Source organism: Kogia breviceps, chromosome 10 (genome assembly GCF_026419965.1).
Source record: "Kogia breviceps isolate mKogBre1 chromosome 10, mKogBre1 haplotype 1, whole genome shotgun sequence".
In the NCBI taxonomy this organism is placed as follows: Eukaryota; Metazoa; Chordata; class Mammalia; order Artiodactyla; family Physeteridae; genus Kogia; species Kogia breviceps.
The window spans coordinates 60,128,930-60,154,629 of record NC_081319.1 but is presented as its reverse complement, the minus strand read 5'-3'; the positions used below and the strand labels follow the sequence as shown (position 1 = coordinate 60,154,629).

The window sequence follows — 25,700 nt, the reverse complement described above, 5'->3', positions numbered from 1 at the left end:
CTGTTAGTATTTGCCTTATGTATTGAGGTGCTCCTATGTTGGGTGCATAAGTATTTACAATTGTTATATCTTCTTCATGGATCGATCCCTTGATCATTATGTAGTGTCCTTCTTTGTCTTTTGTAATAGTTTTTATTTTAAGGTCTATTTTGTCTGATATGAGAATTGCTAGTCCAGCTTTCTTCTGATTTCCATTTGCATGGAATATCTTTTTCCATCCCCTCACTTTCAGCCTGTAAGTGTCCCTAGGTCTGAAGTGGGTCTCTTGTAGACAGCATATATATGAGTCTTGTTTTTGTATCCATTCAGCCAGTCTGTGTCTTTTGGTGGGAGCATTTAATCCATTTACATTTAAGGTAATTATCGACATGTACGCTCCTGTTACCATTTAGTTAATTGTTTGGGGTTTGTTCTTGTAGGTCTTTTCCTTCTCTTGTGTTTCTTGCCTGGAGAAGTTCCTTCAGCATTTGTTGTAAAGCTGGTTTGGTGGTGCTGAACTGTCTCAGCTTTTGCTTGTCTGTAAAGGTTTTAATTTCTCCATCAAATCTGAATGAGATCCTTGCTGGGTAGAGTCATCTTGGTTGCGGGTTTTTTTCCTTCATCCCTTTAAATTTGTCCTGCCACTCCCTTCTGGCTTGTAGAGTTTCTGCTGAAAGATCAGATGTTAACCTTATGGGGATTCCCTTGTGTGTTATTTGTTGTTTTTCCCTTGCTGCTTTTAATATGTTTTCTTTGTATTAATTTTTGACAGTGTGATTATTATGTGTCTTGGCGTGTTTATCCTTGGATTTATCCTGTATGGGACTCTCTGTGCTTCCTGGACTTGATTGACTATTTCCTTTCCTATATTAGGGAAGTTTTCAGCTATAATCTCTTCAAATATTTTCTCAGTCCCTTTCTTTTTCTCTTCTTCTGGGACCCCTATAATTCGAATGTTGGTGCGTTTAATGTTGTCCCGGAGGTCTCTGAGACTGTCCTCAGTTCTTTTCATTCTTTTTTCTTTCTTCTGCTCTGCAGTAGTTATTGCCACTCTTTTATCTTCCAGGTCACTTATCCGTCCTTCTGCCTCAGTTATTCTGCTATTGATCCCATCTAGAGTATTTTTCATTTCATTTATTGTGTTTGTCATTGTTGCTTGCTTCCTCTTTATTTCTTCTACATCCTTGTTAAATGTTTCTTGCAATTTGTCTATTCTATTTCCAAGATTTTGGATCATCTTTACTATGATTACTCTGAATTCATTTTCAGGTAGCCTTTCTGTTTCCTCTTCATTTGTTAGGTCTGGTGGGTTTTCATCTTGCTCCTTCATCTGCTGTGTGCTTTTCTGTCTTCTCGTTTTGCTTATCTTACTGTGTTTGGGGTCTCCTTTCTGCAGGTTGCAGGTTCGTTGTTGCCGTTGTTTTTGGCAGATGTCCCCAGTGGCTAAGGTTGGTTCAGTGGGTTGTGTAGGCTTTCTGGTTGGGAGGACTTGTGCCTATGTTCTGGTGGATGAGGTTGGATCTTGTCTTTCTAGTGGGCAGGTCCATGTCTGGTGGTGTGTTTGGGGATGTTAGTAGCCTTATTATGATTTTTGGCAGGCTCTCTACTAATGGATGGCGCTGTAGTCCTGTCTTGCTAGTTGTTGGGCATAGGGTGTCCAGCACTGTAGCTTGCTGGCCGTTGAGTGAAGCTGGGTCTTGGTGTTGAGATGGAGATCTCTGGGAGATTTTCACCATTTGATGATATTGCATGGAGCTGGGAGGTCTCTTGTGGACCAGTGTCCCGAGGTTGGTTCTCCCACCTCAGAGACACAGCCCTGATGCCTGGCTGGAGAGGCAAGAGCCTTTAATCCACACAGCTCAGAATAAAAGGGAGAAAAAATAGAAAGGAAAGGAAAGGAAGGAAGGAGGGAAGGAAGGAAGAAATGAAGGACAGAAGAAGGCAAGGAAGAAAGGGAGAGAGGAAGCAAGGGAGGAAGGAAGGAAGGAAGGGAGGGAGGGAGGGAGGAAAAAAGGAAGGGAGGAAGGAATGGAGGAAAGGAAGGGAAGAAGGGAGGAAGGAAGGAAGGGAGGGAGAAAGGAAAGGTAGAAGGAAGAGAGGAAGAAAGGAAGAAGGAGGGAAGAAAGGAAGGAAGAAGACAAAATAAAGTAGGATAAAATATAGTTATTAAAATAAAAAATAATTATAAAGAAGTAAATTTCACTTAAAAAAAAACAAAAAAAAATGGGTCGGTCTAACCCTAGGACAAATGGTGAAAGCAAAGCTATACAGACAAAATCTCACGCAGCAGCACACACATACACACTCCCAAAAAGAAAAAAAAGGGGGGAAATAATGGTATATCTTGCTCCCAAAGTCCACCTCCTCAGCTTGGGATATTTCGCTGTCTATTCAGGTATTCCACCAATGCAGGGCACATCAGGTTGATTGTGGAGCTTTAATCCGCTGCTTCTGAGGCTGCTGGGAGAGACCTCCCCCTTTCTTCTTTGTTCACACAGCTCCTGGGGTTCAGCTTTGGAGTTGGCCCCGCTTCTGCACGTAGGTCGCCCGAGGGTCTCTGCTCTTCACTCAGACAGGACGGGGTTAAAGGAGCATCTGATTCGGGGGCTCTGGCACAGGCCGGGGGGACGGAGGGGCACGGATGCGTGGCGAGCCTGCGGCGGCAGAGGCCAGCTTCATGCTGCCCCGGCCCGAGGCCCGCCGCACGTTCTCCCGGGAAAGCTGTCCCTGGATCCCGGGACCCAGGCAGTGGCGGGCTGCACAGGCTCCCGGAAGGAGCGGTGTGGAGAGTGACCGGTGCTCGCACACAGGCCTCATGGTGGCGGCAGCAGCACCCCTAGTTTCCCACGCCCATCTCTGGTGTCCGCGCCGACAGCCCCGGCTCACGCCCTTCTCTGGAGCTCCTTTAAACGGCATGCTTAATCCCCTCTCCTCTTGCACCAGGAACCAAAGAGGCAAGAAAAAGTCTCCTGTCTCTTCGGCAGCTCCGTGCCCATCTCTGGAGCTCCTTTAATCGGTGCGCTTAAACCCCTCTCCTCGCGCACCCCAAAGCAATGGTCTCTTGCCTCTTCGGCAGCTGCAGACTTCTCCCGGACACCCTCCCGGCTAGCAGGTGGTGCACTCACCCCTTCAGGCTGTGTTCACTCTGCCAACCCCAGTCCTCTCCCTGGGATCCCATTGAAGCCCTAGGCTCAGCTCCCAGCCCGTGCCCGCCCCGGCGGGTGAGCAGACGAGCCTCTCGGGCTGGTGAGTGCAGGTGGGCACCGATCCTCTGTGGGAATCTCTCTGCTTTGCCCTCCGCACCCCTGTGTCTGCACTCTCCTCCATGGCTCTGAAGCTTCCCCCATTCGCCACCCGCAATCTACACCAGCGAAGGGGCTCCTGGTGTGTGGAAACCTTTCCTCCTTCACAGCTCCCTCCCACTGGTGCAGGTCCCGTCCCTATTCTTTTGTCTCTGTTTATTCTTTTTTCTTTTGCCCTACCCAGGTACGTGGGGTGTTTCTTGCCTTTTGGGAGGTCTGAGGTCTTCTGCCAGCGTTCAGTGGGTGTTCTATAGGAGCAGTTCCACGTGTAGTTATATTTCTGATGTATCTGTGGGGAGCGAGGTGATCTCCGCGTCTTACACTTCTGCCATCTTCCAAACTGAGTCGAGACCCACGTTTAATCGGGTGTCCTAGGTGTCGTTTCACAACCTTGCCCGCGGAGCCTACGCATGTGCGCCCTCTCAGCAGAGGCAGCAGTGGAATCCTCTCTCTCCTGGAGGCTCAGTTCCATTTTCAGGGTTTTCAGTTGATGAAGTTGGACCCCTTGGACTAAACCAGAGTCGTCTCACTTGGGATGTTAATTTCGTTGGTAAAGTCCCTGCCCATTTGCCCCATAAGGGAACCTGCTTGTGGTGTGAAATCCCATTGTGTTCAGAAGTGTGCAGCGTGCGTCCCGGGGTCCCCTTAGAGTTCTGCCTATCATGCATGGCATAAAGGGCAGTTAAGAACTTGAGTGCCTTACTCAGGGGAGGTAGATTTGTGTGTTTTGGATAAAGAAAGGTACATTTTTATTCATAATTTTTCATACATGATTAAAAGCAGTAATCTCGGAACTCTAAAGAGTTAGGTTACAAAGTGTCATGTGCACCAAAGTGGGTGAGTACATTGAAGCTGTGTGTGATCCTGCAGGTCGTAGAGGCGCCTGGTGCCGCCAGATGCATCGGCCCCGGGCGCTCGAGCGTGACGCAGCCCGCCTCTGTCTACTGCCGCAGCGACCGTATCCTGAAACACGCCGTGGCCACCAAGTGCTTCCAGAGCGCAGGGAAAGAGAAGAAACCACCTAAAGAGAAACCCAAGACAAATCCGGAAAACATCGTTCTTCAGAAATGTAGCGTTCAGGTAAGTTGACTGAGACCAACCATTTGTGTAGTTGAAACCAAAAGTACCTGGAGGTTACAGCGTCGGTGGTTTGATGTGGAGTGTAGGGCACACAGGCCCAGACGGGATGCAGGCACCTTCACATTGCCCTCCACCTTGCCCACCAGTGTTCTCGTCAGAATTACAAGCAGGCACGTGTTCTCATGTTTTCCTTCTCTGCCTCTAGCTGAGGGATTAATTGCTAGAAACATGGGAACCTGCTGCTGCATGGAATATCTCTCCACCCACACACCAGCCCCGCTGGGAGGAGAGCGGTCCCTGTTGGAGTCTGTGTGGGGAGTTGACGCACAGGCAGTGGGTGGCAAGTGGGTTCTGGGGGTGCCTCACTGAGGGCCTGGTGAGGTACAGGGATGTCATTTGTATGCCTGTCCTTTCTCCACGTGCTGTTGTGTCTGCAGTTCCTGCCTGTCCGTGTTGCTTGGACATGTTCTCACACGGGGCCCCAGTGCACTGTGCTCTCCTCCTTGCTTCACTGCCTCACTCCATGGCCCCTCGGTTATGCTGGCGGCCTACCACCTCATCAGGATGCTAGGATGGCGGATGATTCTGTCAGGGACCTTCTCATCGCTTGGATGTTGATGCGTGCCTGCTGGGTGTGGGGGAGTAGCCAAGGCCTCTGCCGAGCAGATGCAGTGTATTGGGCTTAGGATGGGCCAGGGGCTGATTGCGTTGTGACCCTCACTGCAGAGTGAAATGAGCAAACGTTAATTTCTGACCTTGTTAATGATTGGGGCTTTACTGATTATCCAGGCAGGCATTAAAATCTCTTCTGTGCACAAGAGACTGGCTCCAGAGAAGAAGAAGAACACAGTGAAGAAGATGGCCGTGGTCCTTGCTAAGGAGCCGACCTGTGAGAGCAGCACGCCATCCTGGGCCAGCGACCCCAATTACAATGCAGTAAAGCCAGAAAAGACTGCTGCCCCCTGGCCGCCACTGTTGTATAAATGTATGTATCACCCGGGGGGAGCTCTGGATGCTTCCCGGTCTTTCCGGAAGGAAAGAAATCGTGAGGTCGGAGAGACATCTTTTATCAGCTCCATGTCGGAGAGACATGTTTTATCAGCTCCATGAGCTGTTTTTATCTGTCTCTTCCAGATCTTTAGTGGCAAAACAATGTGGGTGGGACAAAGCAGCCTTGTACATCTCAACATTCTCCTCCCCCCATTTGGAGAGAGAACCAAAACTTGTCCTGATAAGGATTTACCTTGACAGCTGTTTTTAAAGTTATCCACATAGCGGGAATTTTCTTGGTCATTCGACATTCTCTCGTAGTTTTAAGTGTTTTACTTTTTACAGGTTTTTAAAAAATAGCCAACTGTTCAGAAAATTAGTGCAGGGGTGGTTTCGCATGTACATGTACTTTTTCTGACAGAGACCCTCAGATGTACCCTGGCTGCCGCCCTTAGTTCTTGTGCTTTAGCGGGGCTGGGGTGGGTAGAAGTTTCTAGCAGGATTGGTCCTGCTCACCTCACCTGCACTTTGGCCTTTGTGTGGCCTCTGGGGCTCTGCATCTCCTATGGCACTGTTCACAGATGGTCCCGCAGCAGAGTCCCTTAGGTGGCATCGAGTCCCAAGGGTTCTTTCTGAAGGTGCAGCTGTAAGCCTCCCACACGGTGGAGGAGTCTCAGGTGTATTTGAAGCTGTAAAGTAATGTTTTTGATTTTGTGCGCGTTGCACATGACCGTGCACGTAGTCAGTCTCACCTTCTGAAAGCTAACGAAGTAAACCTGGAAGATCGGTAAGAAGGGTTTCCACTTTGATTTCTGTCAAAGAAGGTCGGGGCGTTGCCGTGCACCTGGAGGCGTCCACAAGACAGCACAAAGGTAATGGCCGCTTAACCCGCCGGGGTCAGCAGGTGCCGCAGGCTATGAGCCCCAGAGTCTTAACACACCCCCGGCCCCTTCATGTTGCTTGAAGTAGCAGATGGTGCAGGCACAGACAACTGTTAAAGTTGAACCTAGTCAAAGTGGTGATAGTGCCTGTTGGCGGGTTTTGGAGGTGAGAGAAAGCAGCAGCTCTACTTCCAGCTGAGTCTCAGGTCTGGTGGCCAGTCCCCGCCAGTCCAGTTGGCGTAGACAGGAGATTGGAACGCCTGCCTCACACACAGCCTCGGCCCCGTTTCCTTCTCGTGGTTCATGCTGAAGGATGATGTGACCATTTTTTTCATATATTACCAGTCCAACATGAATTGGGTTTTGGTTTTCAAAAGCTGAAACTCAAAACAAGGAAGGGTCCATTTGCCTCCAGAGGTGTACTTGGTTTTTTGCAAGCTTGTTATGGCCAGTTCTATGCACCTCTCTCTTGAGGTGTAAGTCGCTCAAATACTGCACATCAGTAAGAAAAATGTCAGTCTGGACAAGCTTTGTGTAGCCCCAGATCATGGCAGTTTGGCTTTGGACCCACATACAGACCCCTAGCGATGGAGAGCAGCTGGCGCGAGGGCCCCAGAGATGGAGATCAGGCCTCCCGAGTCTTTGGTGGGGATTCTCTCTGTTTCTGTGTAAGCATAACTTTACATGTATAGGAATCATTCAGTGCAGAATATTTAAGCAAAGGCACAAAAGCAAAATGGTTCTCTCTTGCTACTTGAATTTTCACACTAGGACAAGTCTTGACAGCCAAGAAACAAAGTTGAAATGAGAAACGTCCTCGTACACGTGTCAGGCTAAGCTGAAAATAGAGCTGATGTCACAATGAGCAGAGCCCACTCCCCCCAACCCCTGCTGCTGCTCCACTGTGTCCTCTGAGCCCTGGATGGTCCCCTTAATGTGACCCGGTCCTTGTGGCGGTAGCTGCCTCGGCCTCACCCCTGAGCCTGGGTGGATCTGGGGCCCTGTGGGAATGGGGGGGGAGGGGACGCTCCGACCTGCACCACGTGGCCTTGCTTGGCGCCTGGTCACATGGGAAGCTCTTTGATTCCATTGGCATTTACAGCCAATCATTCTGAGTAGTGTCTCCCCCCATAGCCCCTACTGTGTCAGTGTGACAAAGCCCCATATCTGGGGCTTTTCAGGGTAAATTGGCACCTCTTTGGCACAGGACAAAAGGTATAAAGCAGTGACCGTCCCTCAGGGTTTCTCACTGGTCCCTGTGAGGGGCCGCCCCGGCAATGGCTGTCACTCAGCTGTCACTGGGCTGGGGCCGCGCAATGCCCTGCGGCTGGGCTTCTGGCCCGGCGCTGGTTCCTCTTCCTGCTGCACAGCACTGTCTGCTCCCAGTAACCCAGCTTCCACTCCCCTTTCCTCCTGACCCCACCAAGGCCCACCAGTGCCACCCAGGGGCCTGCGATGCCATAACACCACGGCCCACCTTGCCATATGACAAGGCCCCCACTTAGATGCTTATTGGGAAGTTAGCCAATTAGAGTGTTGCCGGTCCCTGAGCGCACCAGCCTCCCTGGTTCCTACCGGGCTTCACCACAAACAACTCCTTTCCAGTATAAACCAATGGGCAGAGCCAGCAGAAAGGACGTCATCTGGGGCGGTGGCTTGGCTACCGGCCAGCCTTTCCTCCTGTATCTGCTCCCCAAGACAGCACCTGGCCTGGAACGTGGGCCACTCTTTTCCCCATAGGCAGCCCCCGGGATGGCCCAGACTGGGTGTACACCCCCACGAGGCCGTCTCTGTCCAGCACATGGGCAGGTGGTCACCCTGCCTCGAGCTGGCAGCACTGGGGGCCTGCCACTGCTGGAGCCACTCTACCGTGGGGGTGTGCTGCTTTCCTGATCTAGAACTGGTGCTTCGTGGTTGGTTACGCCTTGCTCTTCTGTGAATGTATACACAGAATACAGTTAAAAGGGAATTTGGATGAAGAATTTTGCAAATGTGAGTTTAGCTCGACTCAGAAGTAATGCTTCTGTCACTGTCAGACACTTGAGCACTACACAGTGTCACTGCCATTCCAGCAGCAGCTAACCCACATCCAGCTGATGGTGGGGCCAGACGCAACTGTTTTCTGTTTTGAGCATTTTTCCTCAAAGAAGTGGAGGGATAGAGCTGACTTGCTGTTGAGGGCCACCAGTTTCCACATCTTACCAACTTTTTATTTCTGTGATTATACTTACATATGCTCTGAGATGCGGGTGAGGGATAATGAAAGTTGACTTTTAAAAGCCAGAAGCAGCTAATTGTATAGAAGAGCAGCATAATGGTTAAGGAAAGCCATCCCCTGCTTTTTAAATAGATGACGTTCATTTACCGTTACCACTTTTGGATAGCAGGTCACTTTAATCACCTGTACTGTGAGTGCCCTAAAAATAAGCTCCTGTCTTCTGTTTTCCCTGAACGAGAGAAAACCCCGGTTAGACCTGTAGAAGCGTTGATTTTAGGGAGTGAATGTTTTCGAAGTCAACAGGAATTGTCACTTGAAACAATGTAAATGTCACATGATAAGATTTGATTGAGGCCCCATCATGGGCGCCTCATTGAGAATTCTGGAAGCACCTTAGGCCAGCTTCTTAGATTTGCTTAAAAGTGTGCTACTAAAATAATCTCAGCAAAGTTTATAAAAAGTCAGTGACTGAGCTGGTTTTAGGACTCGATTTTAATCCTGACAGGTTTGTTCTTTCATCCCCTGCTGGCAGTCACAGCTGGCACCGGGTCCTGCCCCACTCCGGTCTCGTTCCTTCCCCCAAGAAGAGGGGCCTCTGTCCATTTCATTTAACCTAAGCTCTAGCAGCCCCCTCCCCCCAGATTAGGTGCTGTGGACCCTGTTAGCCAAGGCTGAGCTGGTAAAGATAACTTTCCATGTACTGAGGTCTGGTAGCGCCTTAGGAATATGGATTTGAGCTGATGAAATAATATACGTAGAAACGTAGTTCTTAGCTTTAGTTCCTATGATGTTCCCAGTACCTACATTGTTAGACAGTTAGTTGTGACTTGATGATGGGACATGGGTGACAGCAGGATGGATGTAGAGCACAAGCGGGCTGCCCAGCGGGGAGTGGGTTGTCTTGGGAAAGCCTGGACAGCCTAGCCCGGGGGTGCCGGCACACGTGGGGCCAGTGATTGGGACACCGTGGACAAGGGGACATGAGGTTGGGGGGGCTCTGTGAGTTGAAAATAGGAGATTTGCAGTCAGGGCTGTTGCTTGATGACAGTGAAGCACTTCTAACACGGTTCTAAGTTTTGGATGTGTGTAGCGCTGTTGCAAACTTTGTAAAATTAAGTAATTTCCCCTGTACTATGAAATGGAAAAATCTTGCGGTCCCTGTCCCTGGGCTTTTAACACCTGTGGCTGAACTGGCGTGACGAGTGCTGGAGGAAGGCAGTCCTGGGAGCAGCGCTCTGGCCCTTCGCCAGGATGGTCACGCAGGGTGTAGGCTGTGAACGCCTTGGGAGACTCTTGTGGGGTCAGGCCTTATTTGTAGACAGGGTCCCACCTCTCTCCCAGGACTTCACATTTTCTCCCTGCTTCACTAGGACAGTTGCAAGAAGCTCCGGCAGCTGACTGGAATTGGTGGGTCTTCAAGCCCTGCGTCAAATCGGAAGGCTGCTAGAGCATCTCGAAGTGTCCCGTTTAGAATCTGGGGTTCACTGCGCTGTGGGTAGTTTGAGAAAAGCCTGCGCCTGGGGAGGTTGCTTCTCCGTCGGTCCTGTGTGACGTGGCCCTAGGTGGTGTCCCTGTGCTCTCCTGGCTTGCTCCCTGGACCTGCCTGCCCCCCACCCCCCAACCCGTTCTGCCCTGGGTCCCAGACGTTCTGGGCGGTGGGCCTGAGCAGGGCCGTCTGGGAACATGCCCCTGCTCTCAGTCATGGCTGCCCATGTACCTCTGCTGGGCCACACGCCCCTAAGACCAAGGGACTGGCCTTAGGATGAACCTGCTTGCTTGCCTCTGACTGTAATTCTGATGGTCCGATACAGGCTTAAATGTCATCAGTCCATGCGAAGTACTGGCATAGAGACTCTCATTTTAGCTTTTGGCTGTAATCCTTGTTTGGGTTAAAAGTGCTAACCTACTGTCTTCCCCAATAGCGAGCTGCAGCTAGAGGGGCGCGAATGGGAACGTGAATGACAGCAGGTGGCATTCCTGCCACCCGGCTCCTAGTGTAAAAATAACTGGTCTCCCCCCGTGTTGCAGTTTTCTGCCAACATTCTGTCTTTTATTAACCTCACCTTGTCTGGTTGACATTTGTCCAAGAGGACGATGAGCACCTCTAAGCCCCGCCCCAGGGTGGGCTCCTGCTGGCCCTTCAGTGCCCCAAGGGCCCCCGGGGTGGGGCTTGGGTGTGCCTTCGAAGAGAAGTGTCTGATCCACCCTGGAAGGATTTTCTCAGCTCCTGTTGACCAGAAACTGCCCTGGGCCTCTCCACGAGAGTGGTCTTTGAAATCTATACCTTTCTTGATAACAGCGAAATTTGCCCTTCCAGTTCCAAGCTAAGCTAATGGTTTAAATCAAGCCTTTGAGAGCTTACTGGTTTATCTGTTGAAGTAAAAGTTTTAATAATGAAGCATTCCTTTCTGAAACAAAGTATATTCACTATCATAAATGTTGCTGGTAGCCCTTTTGACACCCCTTTTCTGAATTTAACAGTTACTTTAAAAATGCTCTTTAAATCTGTCTCACAGTGATGCCTGGTTATTAGCTTTGCTGGTTTCGGGTGCACATGCTGTGTGGGGTCCCCTGCACCCCTGCCTCACTAAGCGGGCCCCTCTCCTTTGCAGCCGTGAAGGAGGACAGACGCGCAGAGGCCAAGGCGGCAGTGGCGGTGGTGGCGAAGAAGGTGGCTCCTCCAGGCTCTTCTGGGGGCGGCAAGCAGCCCTCGCTCAGGAACCTCCTTCCGAAGAAGTGCCCTCCTTTGGCAAACACGGCAGCAGCCAAACCGGCCATCAAAAAGTCGCCACCGGGTTTCAAGGGCACAATCCCCAAGAGGCCATGGCTCTCGGCCGCCCCCTCCCCCTCGGGCAGCACTCCCTCAGCCAAGCAGGCAAGGCTGGCACCTGTTGCTGCCACGTCTGCTTCCAGAAAGTTCCCCGGCTCCGCTGCTTCGGTGGGCGCCGTCAGGAAGCCTGGGACCACCTCGCTTCCCCTGGCCTCTCCAGCCCCGGGACGCCTGGGCCCCGCGAGCCCCGCCTCGTCACAGCCAGGTTGTCAAATGCGGCTAAACATAAGACGCTCCTTGAAGGAGATCTTGTGGAAAAGGTGGGCTGTTCCACTTTGTGTCTTACCTGTTAAAGTAGAAGGTTTTCCACGTAAAGGGTGGTTGTTTCACAGTGGCGCCGCTGTTTAAGAAAAATGTCACATGTGGGACTTCTCTGGCGGCCCAGTGGTTAAGACTCCGTGCTTCCACTGAAGGGGGCACCGGGGTTCCATGCCTGGTTGGGGAGCTGAGATCCCGCATGGCATGTCAGTGCAGCAGTTACCGTGGGTCTTTTTTCATTCCATGTAGAGTCACTGACAGCGATGACTTATTCATGACACAAAATGAAGTTGGAAAAATTGCACTGCACATCGAGGAGGAGATGTTTAACTTGTTCCGAGCCACAGACAGTCGGTACAAGAGCAAGTACCGCAGCCTCATGTTCAACCTCAGGGACCGCAGGAACCAGGTGCGTGTCCCACCGTCAGGCCTGGGTTAGGGCACCGGGTCCCCCTGCGGCCGTGGGGGAGTGGCACGCTGTTCCCGTGGGGCCAGGTGCTCGCCTGCTGAGGTTCTTGCCTCCTGCACGCCTGCGTGCCTGCCGGGGCCCACGCTGTCTGGGTAGGCCTCTTGACCTCTTACCTGTGTTTAGAAGCAGGGCATGTACTCTGACTTTCCATTTCACCTTGTTAACCCCCTGGCAGAAGGGCTTTCTTCTACCTTTGTCCCTAACACTGTACCTTCTTCGGTCGATTGTGTTTTCCGTGAGGTGGTCTTTGTAGCAGGGTCAGTGCGGTGGGATTCTCAAGATGAGCTGCCCGACCTCGGGGCCCTTGTTCTCCGAGCATCGATGGGATACTCCGGTCCCTCATCACGCCGCGGGGCAGGGGCTTGCCTTGCTGCCCTTCTCTACATCCTCTCTAGTATCTTAGAGGGTTTTGAACGAGTGAACGAGAGATGTTTGTTTACAGGGGCTCTTCCGTTGTGTTCTGCATGAAGAAATCTCTTTGGCAAAACTTGTGAAAATGAAGCCAGAAGAACTTGTCTCCAAAGAGCTTCCCATGTGGAAAGAGAGATCATCAAAGCCTGTGAGTGCCGACGGGAGAGGCGGCTGCGGGTGCCAGAAGCCAGACACCAGCACCGCCCCCCCGACCCCGGAGTGAATGAATAGCCTGTTGGCATGAGAGAGTCCCCTTGCGAAAGAAGGGCTAAGGCTTCACGTTTGTATGTCTTTTTCATCTTACGTGATGGAGTCCAGAACTAAATTGCATAAGGAGACTAAGAAGCCTACCGTTAAACAGGAAAGTATTTCCAATATGGAAGATTCTACGCCAGTATCAGATTGTGATGTAAGCATTTAGGATTTCCAGTGACTAAGATGATCCCATTCCAGACGTTGTTAGGTGCCTGAATTACTGGGCAAGACACTGAGCTGACACAAGTGTGTGTAGTTGTATTGCTTCTCAAGTACTTGTATTCAGTAGTCTTTTTTCTCTTTTTTCAGTGCTTCTCAGTCACGTAAGAAGTTTTTTCCATGGGTACTGCTAATTTGGAGAGGGGGTGGAAAAGAAATGATCTCCTCCTTGTGCTTTAGGAACAGCAAGAATCGGTGCGGGCCGCCCCCGAGAGGAATGCAGCACCCCTGCTTGACCTTGTCGGCAGCGTGCTGCAGGACACGACCCGGCAGCACCGGGCGCACCTCTTTGACCTGAATTGTAAGATCTGCACAGGTGAGCAGATCTGGGGGGAGACTGTGGAGACCCTTGTCAGGACAGCTGCATTCAAAGCAAGTGACACAGTGGAAAGGCTAGAATCGTTTCTTCAAGCTTAGGAAGTGAGCCCCTACCTTTATAGTGTTGTCATTTTAAAGCGGTGATCGTCCGTCCACCCGTGGGCAGGCTTTGCTCTCGAACGTGTGGGATTTCTCACGAAGGCCTTCCTTCTGTTCTCCAGGTCAGGTTCCATCGTCGGAAGATGAGCCAGTGCCGCAAACACGAAAGTGGTCAACTTCTGCCAAGAAGGAGGACTCAAAGTCCAAGCATGACAACTCTGCCTCTGAGCCCACTCTCAGCTCAGCCGATGATGTGGCAGCAGAAACCCTGCCTGAAAACGCCTCGGAGCCAGACCTGGAAAGCGCTGCTCATGCCCATTTGGAGGGAAAGTCCCTCCCGGTGCCTCCAGAGGATGGCCACCCCGAGCCCTCTGCCCTGGAAGGTGCCCCCTGCCCAGCCCCAGGTGGCGGCAGAGTGCTCACCACAGTCACGGTGTCTGGCCGAGACCCCAGGACTGCACCAGGCGGGCCGAGCACGGGTACGGCTCCCTCAGCAGCCTGCCCAGGCAGCGCCCACCCAGCGGAACCCCGACAGGGCGTCCCGAAGCCTGTGCCGACTTCCGTGACGGTGCCTAAGTCTATCCTGGTCAAGCCATCCACGTCGCCCGAGCCCAGATACCTCCTGTCGGTCCCGCCGTCACCGAGCATCAGGTGCGGCCCCCGTGTGTGGTCTGAGCAGCCGAGCTGTGGCCTTTCTTTCAGATGGACAGAGGAGCAGTAATGAGCGATTCAGTCATTCGGCTCTGAAATCCACCCAGAAATACAACTCTCCTCAGTTTTCTATTTTAAAAAGGCGTTCTTTAAAGCTTCAGTTTTAGGATGACTAATTATCACCTTAGAAATATAGTTCTTGAAAACTGGAATTTGAATGTACAGCCATCCAGTTTATTGCCTAAATAGTGTATATCTCTTTGACCAGAATGTGTTTATATCATTATGATTAAGGTAATTAATTTGAAAAAGTAAGCTATCCAAACTTGCAGGAATTCACTTTGCTTTTATAAACATGTTAAATAAATAAATAAATGTTGGGGATTCTTTGGGCACAGAGAAAGATTCATGTATTTTCTGTGGTTTTGTTTTGCAGCATCTCAGAGACCCGGTCCCCTCCAGAAGGAGATACCACCCTCTTTTTGTCTACACTCAGCACCATTTGGAAAGGATTTATGAACATGCAGAGTGTAGCAAAGTTTGTCACTAAGGCGTATCCTGTCTCTGGATGTTTTGATTATCTCAGTGAGGTTAGGAGCAGGAGGGAGAGAATTGTGTGTGTGCGTGTGCGTGCGCGCGTTTTCCACAGGCGCTCTGAGCCCACACTGGAGTCAGGCGTGTGACCACCTTCCTGCTGAGTGTCTGGACGCACAAGCACCTCTGCAGGCAAAATAGGGGTTGCTGGGCCAAGTCAGCAGGTTATGCAGTTTGGACAGTGGGGAAAATTCAAATGAGAAATCAGACCCTCCATCTTTTCTGAAAAAGCTGAAGCTTGTCTTCCTTCTCCCTCTGTCCCGCTAGAGCTTGTGCAAAACCAAACCTGGGTGTGCATGTGCCCGCTGCAGGTGTGGCCAGACACACGTGACCTGCCTTGGTGTGGAGGGGCACACATGAAAGGTCTCTTATTTTTCAAAATGAACAAAAACAGCACTAGCATGTCAGACTTGACAACGAGTGCTCAGTCACTTCTGAGACATACCTGGATCTTTACCATGTGTGTATGTTCAGAAAAGACAACAGTAAAAAAGATTGTGCTAAATGTCATCCTATTTAGCAGAAGCTTATCCTCCTACCACCCTTGGGTTTGGTCACTCATGATCCAGGATGTTAGTCAACTAAGCAACATTCGACACAGTTATTGCCGTTTTGTTTGGGATAGTTGCAGTTTTCTTAGTTGTGAATCTCGGGTAGTTTAGGGTCTCTCTGTGACCGCCACGGTTCCACCGGCCATTTAATCAGAGTTCATTTCACTTAGGTCCTGCCCAACACGATTCACATCGGCGGAAGGATTGCCCCAAAGACAGTCTGGGATTACGTCGGCAAACTCAGATCTTCAGTGTCTAAGGTACCTACCTGCCCACAGTCTGACCTCTGCACCCAAGGAAGAAGGGGTTGTTTACACACGGCTCACTCTGGGACGTCTCGTCTGGCATGTTAATACCTGAAACGTCTCTAGTTCATGAGATATTTGCAGCTGAACGTTTAAGTTGATAGCTGGCTAACCTGTGAAGGGGTGTCTGAGCAGCACGACGGTGGAAGCTTTGTGAAAGCGCATGTGTAGATCGGAGTTAGAAATACGGATGCTCTGTCCCTTCTTGTCTGAGCTGATGGAGTAGAGGTCGGGGGAGGCGGCTGGACTGGAGTCTGTGAACCCCTGAGATGCGGATGCAGCTGTGTGTCTGCGTGTGTAGTGCTCTTTGGGGGAGGGGCTCTTGTTTTCACTGGGCTCACAGAAGGGTTACGACCCTGGTCTAGTTCAGCCCTCCCATTTCGGAGCCGCAGGCAGCTCATCGCACGCTTTGTGGTCACTTAACTCTGTGTCAGACACTGCCCCAGGCTGCCCCTGCACACAGAGTACCCCATTAGTACGAGAGCCCCAGGAGGTGGGCTCTGTGTGGAGGACAGTGGGGCGAAGTAGTTTTAAAGCAGTTCCTCTGAAAGCAAGACTCAACCCAGCAGTCTTGAGACTCGGGCCTGTGTCCTCTTCACCAGCTCATTGTCTTGATGTGTTGGGCAGCAGGGGTGTGACAGTCAGAATCAGAGCTGGTCGCTTCTCTCCTCGCTTCCCTCCTGCTTTGGGGGCTTAGGTGCCAGGTGAAGTGGCTGCCTTCCCGAGTGGCCGCGGGTCAATGCTCCCCGCCCTCTGTTTGTTGCAGGACCTGTGTCTGATCCACTTCCACCCTGCGACGGAGAAGGAGGATGTGGCCTATATCTCTCTCTACTCCTATTTCAGCAGCCGCGGCCGCTTCGGCGTCGTGGTAAACAACAGCAGACACATCAAGAACCTCTACCTGATCCCGCTGAGCGCCACGGACCCCGTCCCCTCCAAGCTCCTGCCCTTTGAGGGACCAGGTAGGCCCTAGCCTTTGGCCCACATGTTCCCCCATGCCCTGCGGAGTCCGTCACAGCGAGCTGCATGCCTCTCTCAGTCCCGGCCTTTGGCAGCAGAACTTGGGAGCAGGGGTGAAGCAGCGTCAAGCTGTGGGGCTTCCCGGATAGTGGAGGGTGGCACCGGAGGTCCCCTGAGGAAGGTGCGAATTGTCTTAGAAAAGTCCTGTGAAGAGGGACGAACCCGTCCGGAGCCCACCCGCCTCGTGTGAGCAGGGTGTTGGCGGCAGGAGCTGGGCAGTGCCGGGAGGCCGGGGCCTGGGCCTGGCCTGAGGGCTTGCCTCTTGCAGGCGTCAGGCCGAGCCTCTGTGCTACAGGTATTCAGTTTGAGGAGAAACGAGATATAACGTTGAGACAGGAACTAGTTCTAGAAATAGTCACTTTGAAATCTGCTGCTCCAATTCTTCTCTTTGGCAGACCACTTTCTGTTCACTCATTCCTTAGAAAGTGCTGCTTCTAAAGAATGACTTACATACAGGCTGACCGGAAAGACAGTTCAGGCTTGTCAAGGGAGCTAAGTAAGGGTGATTCCAAGGGGGACGTTATCTCTGGGGACCCAACTCGTCTTAACCCTGAGAAGGTGACGGGACTTAAGTCTCGCAGAAAGATGCCTAAATGGGAGTGTCTCCTTGGCCGTGGCTCCTCCCAAAACGGCTAAGCCTAAAAGATGCTGAGGGTAACCCACAGTCAGCGCTCTTGAGGCGCTTGCTTCTACAGGCGGTGGCTACGCCCACGCCCGGCGCCTCCGTGTCCACGGCCAGCGCCCCTGCGGCAGCCAGGCCCTTACACGGCCCGGTGGCCCTGCGGCTGGGCCCGGCGTCCTGCTCGGTCCCCATGACCGCGGGACTCATGTTCCCTGACACAACACACGGAGCTGTGTGCAGCCTCCGGTCAGTCACAAGGGCGGAAGCCTGTGCGGGGCCTAGTGTGAGCGTAGATCCTGTGACACGTACCCTCTGTGCGTCTGTGGCAGTGGGACCTGGGAGGGGATGAAGCCCTGTTTCCCCCGTGTTGGAGGCCCTCTCACGGCTCCACCTGCAGAGCCTGCGGTGGGGTCTTGCCCCACTGCACCCCGGTGCACCTTGTCACACGAGCAGGGGGCTGCCAGGTTCAGGGCCACAGACAGACCCTGAGGGGGCAGAGGTGGACGAGGTCTGGCGTGCTGAGGAGGCAGGGGGGTGGGGGCCACTGAGGAGACCCCCAGTTGGAGCCGCGGCGGGAGCCGGTGCAGTGCTGGGTTGGGGCCCGGCTGGCGGAGGGAGGGGCCCACGCTGGGTGTTTCGGGGTGACACGGGGACAAGGAAGGCTGGGCAGGGCACTCACCTCGTCTGCTGAGTGACCACACTTGATGAGCAGCGGAGTGGACGTCACTCCTCCGCCTGCATTCCCAAGGCTGTCACTTCCTGAAGGGGTTGCTCAAAGCCTGCAGGTTTTCACCCACAATAGAGAATGAATGTTTCATTAAAATAAAGTAGTAAGGGGGTTTTTGCAAACGTAATTGTGTGGGAAATTTTACCATAAACTTTTAAGACTTAATTTTTTAATCAGAGGGCTTCTAAATCTCAGCTTGTTTAATTTAGTATATATATTTTACACTTGCACATCAGTCAGACTCCCTTGGCCCCAGGCCACGTTACCTGCCTGAGCTGCTTCGCACGTTTGTCTCGTGACTCGGCGCTCCCTGGGTACAAACGTCCGTGTGTCCTAGGCTCGTGGTGTGTGCGTTGCGTGCGTGTTGTGTGTGTGTGTGAGTGTCAGGAAGGTGGGCTGGGGGTGTTCCTCCTGTCTCTGCACAGCATCCTTTGACGGCACAGGTCCAGTCCGAGGGGCTGCTGTGTCCCTCGATGGAGCAGGCAGCGGGCTTGAGCACATGCTGCCCGGCAGCGCTGGCCCCGCAACCTGATGGGAGTGCCCTTGACCCCCCACGTCAGCCCCTCAGCGGGGAGCGCCCGCACTGCCCAGGGTTGCCGCTGCCTGAGGTTGCAGGGCCCGTAAGCGTGGAGACAGGGTCCGCCCCGGCCGCATCTCCATCCCAAGGCCTCGGTGGGGCACAGGCCTCCCACTTTGGGCAGCCCGCCAGCGGGTGGGCCTCTGGGAAGAGGAGGGCAGGTCTGTGGGGGTGGAGAGTGTCTGACTCAGCTCGTCAGTCTCTGGACTTGGGAGCCCCGTAGATTTTGACAGTATGGCTCACACTCGAGAAGCAGGCGAGGACGCAAGGTGTTGAACCCATGTTCGGAGCCGGGGAGGCCTGCACGGCCTGCTCGTGGTCAGGCTGTGGTCCCCCGCAGCCCTGTTGCTGACACACCTGGACACAGATCCTGGTTTGGGTCTTGGCTCAGGAAATCCACACACACCTTTCTTAAGCTGTCCCTCGTCCCTGGGTTTGTCCACTTCTCTCTCTGCACGGGTGGTCTGGGGCTGCCCCTTTCACAGTGAAGACTCGGGGACCTACATGCATCTAAGAAGTCTTGTTTAATACACACGGGGCATTGTGGACAGGTTTGCTCCCGCAGTTTGGAGGGGGTCGGGCAGTGGTGCCGACACCCCGGTGCTCAGTCTGATCAGTACCCCTTGTCTGGAAATGATAGTTCAGTGGCCCCCACCTAGTTCTCATCTACTTGATGAGTCATAAGCCTCACCACTACCCTCAAAGGGAGGTCGGTAAGTAAGCACCCCGCTTGTAACCGTGGGACAGAGACCCTGTGCGGAGCCGGGGAGGCATTCCGGGCCCTGGCGGGAGCCCTGTCCCTGCATGCAGCCGGCGTGCTCACTGCTGCTGCGCCTTCTCGGGGGGTGGCGCCCTTTCCTCTCTAGGCGTCACACTCAACAGTGGGCGCGCCCGCAGGGGCCCCAGGCAGAAAATGGGGCCTTCGGGGGAAAGCTGCCCCTGCCACCGCCCCTGTGGTAGTAGCCCTTCGACTGTGTCCAGCGTGCCCTTGCCAGACGCCTGTCGTGAGGGAGCGGAGCGGGGTGGAGCCAGACGTTGCCCTCGTCTCCCTAACAGTCACTGCCGAGGCTCCAGTAGCAGTGATTCTTGTTCTTCCACGAGTAAGTCATCTCCACAGTGCCAGTTACATTTCAAGTCTCCATGCAGCCATAACGTGCACAGGCGAAGCAGATAAGAGTTGACTGCTTCAAAAACAGCCCAATTTAAATGTAAAATCCTGCGGAAGATTAGTGGGGAAAATCAAAACTAACACTCCTCAGACTCTGGAGCTTTGTTAGATCGCTTACGGTTGTGTGTAGATGAAGTAGTTGAGAGCTGAAAGCATTTAAAAATATGACTAGCTGCTTAGTTAGAGGCTGGTCTCCAGGGAGTTTTACTGTTTTCGAAACAAATGTAAATGTTAAGTAACTTAATCATAACCTCCCCAGTGATGCCTGTGACCACAGAGGGTAGAGTCTAGAGAATTGCGCCGAGTCTGGGATATATCACTTTTGTTAGGAAGCATGCAAAGCCATTGCAAGTTGTACGGCTGGCACACCTCCCGAGGACAGGACCCCATCCGTCTCCCTGGATTTAGCGCAGTGGCTGACCCTCCACAGAGAGCGTCTTTGACCTGAAGCGTGATTCACGCCGGAGGCCCTAGTGTTGGCACCTTAGAAGTTTAGCTCTTCAGAGGTAGCATAGCCCATGTGCACTGAGAACAGTCGAGGGCCCTGGGCTGCTGCAAAGATGCCCCTGGCCAGGACTCCCCAGCCCTCCCCACCCCCGCGCACATGGCCGAGCACATTCCTCCTCTGCTGCTGCTGCCTGCCGAGCTGGCCAAGGCTCTAGCTTGTGGCTCGGCCTGGGGACCTGTTCTGCCAGCTCTGGGGCCAGGTCAGTGACAGTCGGTCCAGGAAGGGCCACGAGAGCCAGTTGAGCTATTGACTGTGCCCCAGACTGGATATCAGTTAGCTGTAAATTATCCAGTAAGTGGCTGGTAATAGTGAGTGAGAGATTTACTATTTTAAGTTAAAAGAATTCATTTTGATTAGAACACGAACCTGCTAGAGTATCTTTTCACATCTGAGCAGAACCATCTGGGTGCCATGCCCAGTGCAACGGCCTGGCCTTCCTGCCTCCACACCCTCCTTTGCCGGCTCCTCCTTCCCCTGAGTCACCACTGTCGTCAGAAGGGCAGGCAGAGGACATTCTGGCAGCCGTTCCTCTGATCACGAGTGGGTGTCTTCATGGGCACCTCAGCCCTTGAATGTCAGCCTGTGAAACGAGGCACTGAGCACAGTGGGGAGGGGGGCCGGCAGTACGTCGCCGATCCATGCGGATGCTGGGCCAGCCCAGCTCACTGTGCCAGGCCTGGTCTTCCTCCTCCTTGCGGGTGGGATGGGACATCCGCCACTCTTGTGCTCGGCATGTCAACCCATCTCTGTTGGAATTTAGGAAGGGTGACAGGCGCTCAGAACTACACAGGGGGTGTCCAGAGACAACTATTTGATCTGTGATCAACTTACAGTCACACAAAGAACAGGAAAAACAGTGCTGCTTTTCTTTTTTAGTGAGTAAACAAAAAATATATAGCATGAGTATCTTTTACACAGTAGTGATTTATGTGTAAATCGAGTTTATACAATTTGATTCATTTTAAATATGCTGTTGAAACAAAATTTTGGTCCCATGTTTATCATTTCTCCCTAACTGACTGATCTTTGACTTGGGCTTTTCTGTTCCCCTGTTGGTATTCCGGGTTTGTTATTAGTGTGAGGGTGGAGGAGCCGTACAGAAACAGTAGCATCCCTGGTACAGTGCACCACAGTCCAGAATGTTGGGACGAATAATTTTTTAAGAAATAATTATTTTTGAAGAACTGTGCGATGTTCTGAAATTCCCAGCATGTTCTCCAGGTGGTGTGTCCTTTGTCGCCCCTCTCCTGAACACCTTTGGGCTTTAAGCCGCATGTCCTGTGTTGACAGAGACCTGAGCGTTCGGTAGCTTTTGATAAATTACTGGTCATTGAGTGTCTTTCTAAACCTGCAAGAACATTTGTTTTAGGCATTTTGGTCAGCTCCCTTTTCCCGTCAATTGTAATTTTGACACCAGTGACTAATGAACTTATCGAATGGCGTGTGCTATATCGATCAGTATAATTTTGTTGATCATTATAATTGAGTTGTAGAATTGGTCCTTAATTGAACCTTTAATTTTCGTATGAATGGCTTAATTGACACATTGCAGCTCATAAGTTAAAGTCGAAAGGGGGCGCTGCCTTCCTGATTTGTAGCAAGAGGCAAAATAAAGGAGCACAGCTAAGAGTTTGTTTAGAAAACATCCTGGTACATACAGGCTTCATTCCCAGTAGGTGAACGGCCTGGAGTGTGTGCGTGCTGCCCTTCCCCACCTCCTCCTGCACGCCTCTACCCTAGCGTCGTGTATAATTGAAAATCTGTAATAATTTTAGCACTGGGCGAACGCGCCTGTGCATTGGGCCCTTGGTTTTGTGGTTTGTGGGCCCGTCAGGCTGGGCAGGTGCGCAGTGCAGTCTGCATCTTTTGCAGCAGGTCTTCAAACACTTGCTTCTGTTCTGCCACAGAATTTCCTCCTCCTCCCTCTGGAAACCATCCCCCCTGCTGCCCTTCACACCCAGAGCTTACCCCTGAAGGACAAAGGCTACAATTCGATTCTAAAATTTGCACAACTTTTTTTGTTTTTTAGGTCTTGAGTCCCCGCGTCCGAACATAATCCTGGGGTTAGTAATCTGTCAAAAACGAAAGCGTCCTTCAAATGCGGACAAATTAGACAAGACAGAGGAGAAGCGGCCCCGGCCTCAAACCCAAGAAGAAATGGATCCCATCCACCCCAGAGTGCCAGCAGCCCTGCTTCCTGAGAAGAAGTCCCCCAAGTACCCGCTGTGCCCAGGGGACGCGGCTGTTAGCACCACAGCCCCGGGGTCTCCCCCACACCCACCCCCTCCTCCAGAAGCACCGGGTGCACCGGCCTCATCTTCCGTGTTACAGATACTGTCCTTGCTCAAACCAGGAGCCTCGAACACTGTCACAGCATCACCCGCGTCAGTGACGGTTGCAGTGGCCGCTTCCTCTGTCACTGCCTCTTCAAAAACAGCTTCGCCCCTAGAATATATCCTGCAGACTCTCTTTGGGAAGAGGAAGGCGTTTGACCCCCCCACCAAAGAGCCTGCCGAGTCGGCCGCAGCCCCCCACCAGGACTCGAGAGCCAAAGCCGGCGGCGGGCTGCCGGCGGCGCTTCTGCTGGACCCAATTGTCCAGCAGTTTGGTCAGTTCTCAGAAGACAAAGCTCTGGAGGAGGAGGAATACGACAGGCCATATGACCCCGAGGAAGAGTATTGTCCTGAGAGAGCCTTCGACACTCAGCTCGAAGATCACGGGAGCCACCAGGACACGGAGAAGGCTGCGGCGGCAGCTGAGAGGGAGGAGGTGGCCTATGACCCAGAGGACGAGACAATCCTAGAAGAAGCCAAAGTGAGGGTCGAGGACCTGCCCGGCAGAATGTGTGCGGCGGCACACGGGGGGCCTGGCCTGCCGGCCCCCTCCTTGGCCGAGCAGCAGCAGATGATAGAGGAGCTCAACAAGGAGATCGAAGAGCAGAAGAGGCAGGTGGAGGTGCAAGAGGAGGCACTCAGGCAGCAGAGGGCCGCTGTCGGGGCCTCCACGGCCCTCTTCCCCGTGTCGGATGCGCTCACGTCGCCGCCGCCGCACAAGCCTGGACCGTTGCCGCAGGAGCCGCCGGCCCCGGGCCCCAGCACCGAGGCCGAATTCCGCGAGGGCAGGGGCCACGAGGACAGAGGCCCAAGCTTCGAGGGGCGGGCCTGGGACAAGGCCCCGGATGAGCCCGAGGCCCCGCCGGCTGAGAGCCGCCCAGTGCAGGACCTCGAGGACCGGCGGCGCGAGCGGGAGCGTGGGAAGCCCTGGGAGTGGGAATGCGGCCGGACCAGGAGCCGCGAGTGGGATAGGGACCGAGGCCACGAGTGGGATCGGCACCGTGACAAGGCCCGTGAGCGGGAGCGCCGCAGGGACCGCAGTCGGAGCCCGGAGCGACCCCGGGATCCCAAGGCCGAGGCCCCACGGGCCGCCGCCCCCGCTTCCCAGACCTAGGGCTGCTCGTGAAGCCACCCTCACATGCTAAGCAGGTGCTCTTGGAAAGAGCTGGGAGCTCACGCACAGGACTGAACCTTCTGGACTGGAGAAATTACTGTAATTTTATGTAGGATGGTTTCCTGCAAAATTTCATACCGTTACAATTCTGAGGCTTTTTCAATAAAAACAAAACACTAAGAACTCTTGAACATCTCCATTTAAATGTACTGAAATGGGAAAGTACCTACAAAAGCATATTGCTTTTTCAGATTATGAAGTTATCTTTTCTAGTAACTTGACTATTGTACATTTTAAGGGAGTTTAGTGGACCTCGGGGCCATACCTTTCCTGACATCTCATCTGTGATATCTGTTTCCAGAAGCTGACTTCACAGGGTTTGTTCGGGGCAGGCGGCCGCGTGTTTCTGTGCATGGCTGTGTCAGCTCGTCTGTGGAATGTTGAGAAACACCAAAATTTACAGGTGCATCTTACTCTTGTCATGAAGAAATTTGAATTACAAATTTCAACCAGGAAACAAAAACACGTTTCTTGTTTTTTCTGGACCCTCCCTACCCCCGCACCAGCAGGTCCAGGGCCAGGGAGACAGCAGGGCGAGGGCACGGCGACGGGGACCAACTGGCTGTGCCCTTGAAGGGGCCTGAGCAAGGGTTGGGGAGGCAGGTGCCCCAGGGTACGAGCCCCAGCCTCCGACCCAGGCCCCTCAGGGTGGGGATGGGAGCTGCTGGCTTGGGATGGCTCTGACGCCTGCTTCCCATCAGACATTTAGGAAAGCGGAGGCCCTCCAACACCACCCACACTATCTACCCAGCGGTCACCATGGGCAGCCATCTGTATCTTTTCCCTTAATCTTTCTTTCCCTCTCTTTTTCTTTTACAAAATTGGGATTCTGTACATTCTTGTATCTTTTCTTCACTACTTATAACCTGGGTAATTCCCTAAGGTATCAAGTACTCATCAAAAGCATCATGTAGAACTTCCCTGGTGGTTCAGTGGTTAAAAATCTGCCTGCCAATGCAGGGAATACAGGTTCGAGCCCTGGTCCGGGAAGAACCCACATGCCATGGAGCAACAAAGTCCGCGTGCCACAACTACTGAGCCTGCGCTCTAGAGCCCTGGAGCCCGTGCTCTGCAACAAGAGAAGCCACCGCAATGAGAAGCCCGTGCACCGCAACGAAGAGCAGCCCCCACTCGCCACAACTAGAGAAAGCCTGCGTGCATCAATGAAGACCCAACGCAGCCAAAAATTTAAAAATATAAATATATTTATTTTAGAAAAAAGCATCATTTACATTTTTCACATTGTTTAAAAGTTTCTAACTTCTGCTTTCCAGAGAATGTGGGCTCCCTGGAGATTTGTGGGGTCGTGTGTGTTCCCAGAATATGGGAAATGAAAGAGGTGTACCAAGAAAATCAAGACCTCCCAAATGCCGCCATCTGGAGACAAGTGTTCTTAATGGTGTTTCTGGCCCACTTTTCCTGCACCCATGTTGCTGGTGTTCAGGTGGGGGGGTCACCAAGGAAGCACAGAGACTTTTTCCATCTTCGAGCTTCACACGAGGGTGGGGCAGGCAGCCCTGGTGGCTGGAGCGGCTTGCCAAGTCACTGAGGGTCCCCCGTGCTCTGCCGTCCTCAGCTCATGACTCTTGTCCTCGTGTTTGCAAGAAGGCTGCCCCTGCAGCCATCACGTCATCACCTCACTGTTCTAGGAGGAAGCCAGCAGGAGCGACAGAGCCTCTGTTCCCCTGTTAAATGGTTGGACCTCATTGGCCAGGTTGGCACGCGGCCACCTCTGGCTGCAAGGCAGCAAATCGGGGTATCATGGACTGCCAGAGAAAAAGAAGAAGAAATCAGCCACTGTGGACGCCACCCCAGGGTGTCCCTTTCTCCAGGGTGGCACCGTCCTGGAAAAGAGCTGTGGGTTTCCAATCAGTGACTTGTCATTAAATTCCACACAAGCCAGCCACCCACGGCTAGACATTCACCCCAAAGCACACAGCACCAGTGAGGGCAATGTCACCCCAAGGGGATGAGAACTCAGGTACATATAGTGATTTATTCATATTTGTCTAAAGCAGGAAACCATCCAGGTGCCCTTCAGTCAACATGGAGGTGGATTGTGGCCCAGCCACGGGGAGACTGACAATTCGAAGCAGGGAGAAGTCAGATAAATGTGTTTCACGTTTTGCACACAAATGCAGAATTTGTATAATCACGACTT

General features: G+C 52.7%; 1 protein-coding gene across 1 annotated transcript in view; it reads left to right on the top strand.

Annotated features, from left to right (window-relative positions):
• The window catches only part of LOC131764150 (death-inducer obliterator 1-like), a 29,420-nt gene extending 5,941 nt beyond the window's left edge, over positions 1 to 23,479 (top strand). Inside the window, exons 2-13 of the mRNA XM_059077147.1 lie at positions 4,152 to 4,361; positions 5,151 to 5,346; positions 11,063 to 11,540; positions 11,788 to 11,947; positions 12,450 to 12,564; positions 12,721 to 12,827; positions 13,073 to 13,208; positions 13,432 to 13,960; positions 14,397 to 14,550; positions 15,276 to 15,365; positions 16,177 to 16,372; positions 22,062 to 23,479. Coding sequence (XP_058933130.1) covers positions 4,152 to 4,361; positions 5,151 to 5,346; positions 11,063 to 11,540; positions 11,788 to 11,947; positions 12,450 to 12,564; positions 12,721 to 12,827; positions 13,073 to 13,208; positions 13,432 to 13,960; positions 14,397 to 14,550; positions 15,276 to 15,365; positions 16,177 to 16,372; positions 22,062 to 23,479 — 3,789 coding nt within the window. The remainder of the gene's footprint in view (positions 1 to 4,151; positions 4,362 to 5,150; positions 5,347 to 11,062; positions 11,541 to 11,787; positions 11,948 to 12,449; positions 12,565 to 12,720; positions 12,828 to 13,072; positions 13,209 to 13,431; positions 13,961 to 14,396; positions 14,551 to 15,275; positions 15,366 to 16,176; positions 16,373 to 22,061) is intronic.
• The last annotated feature ends 2,221 nt before the right edge of the window (positions 23,480 to 25,700 follow it).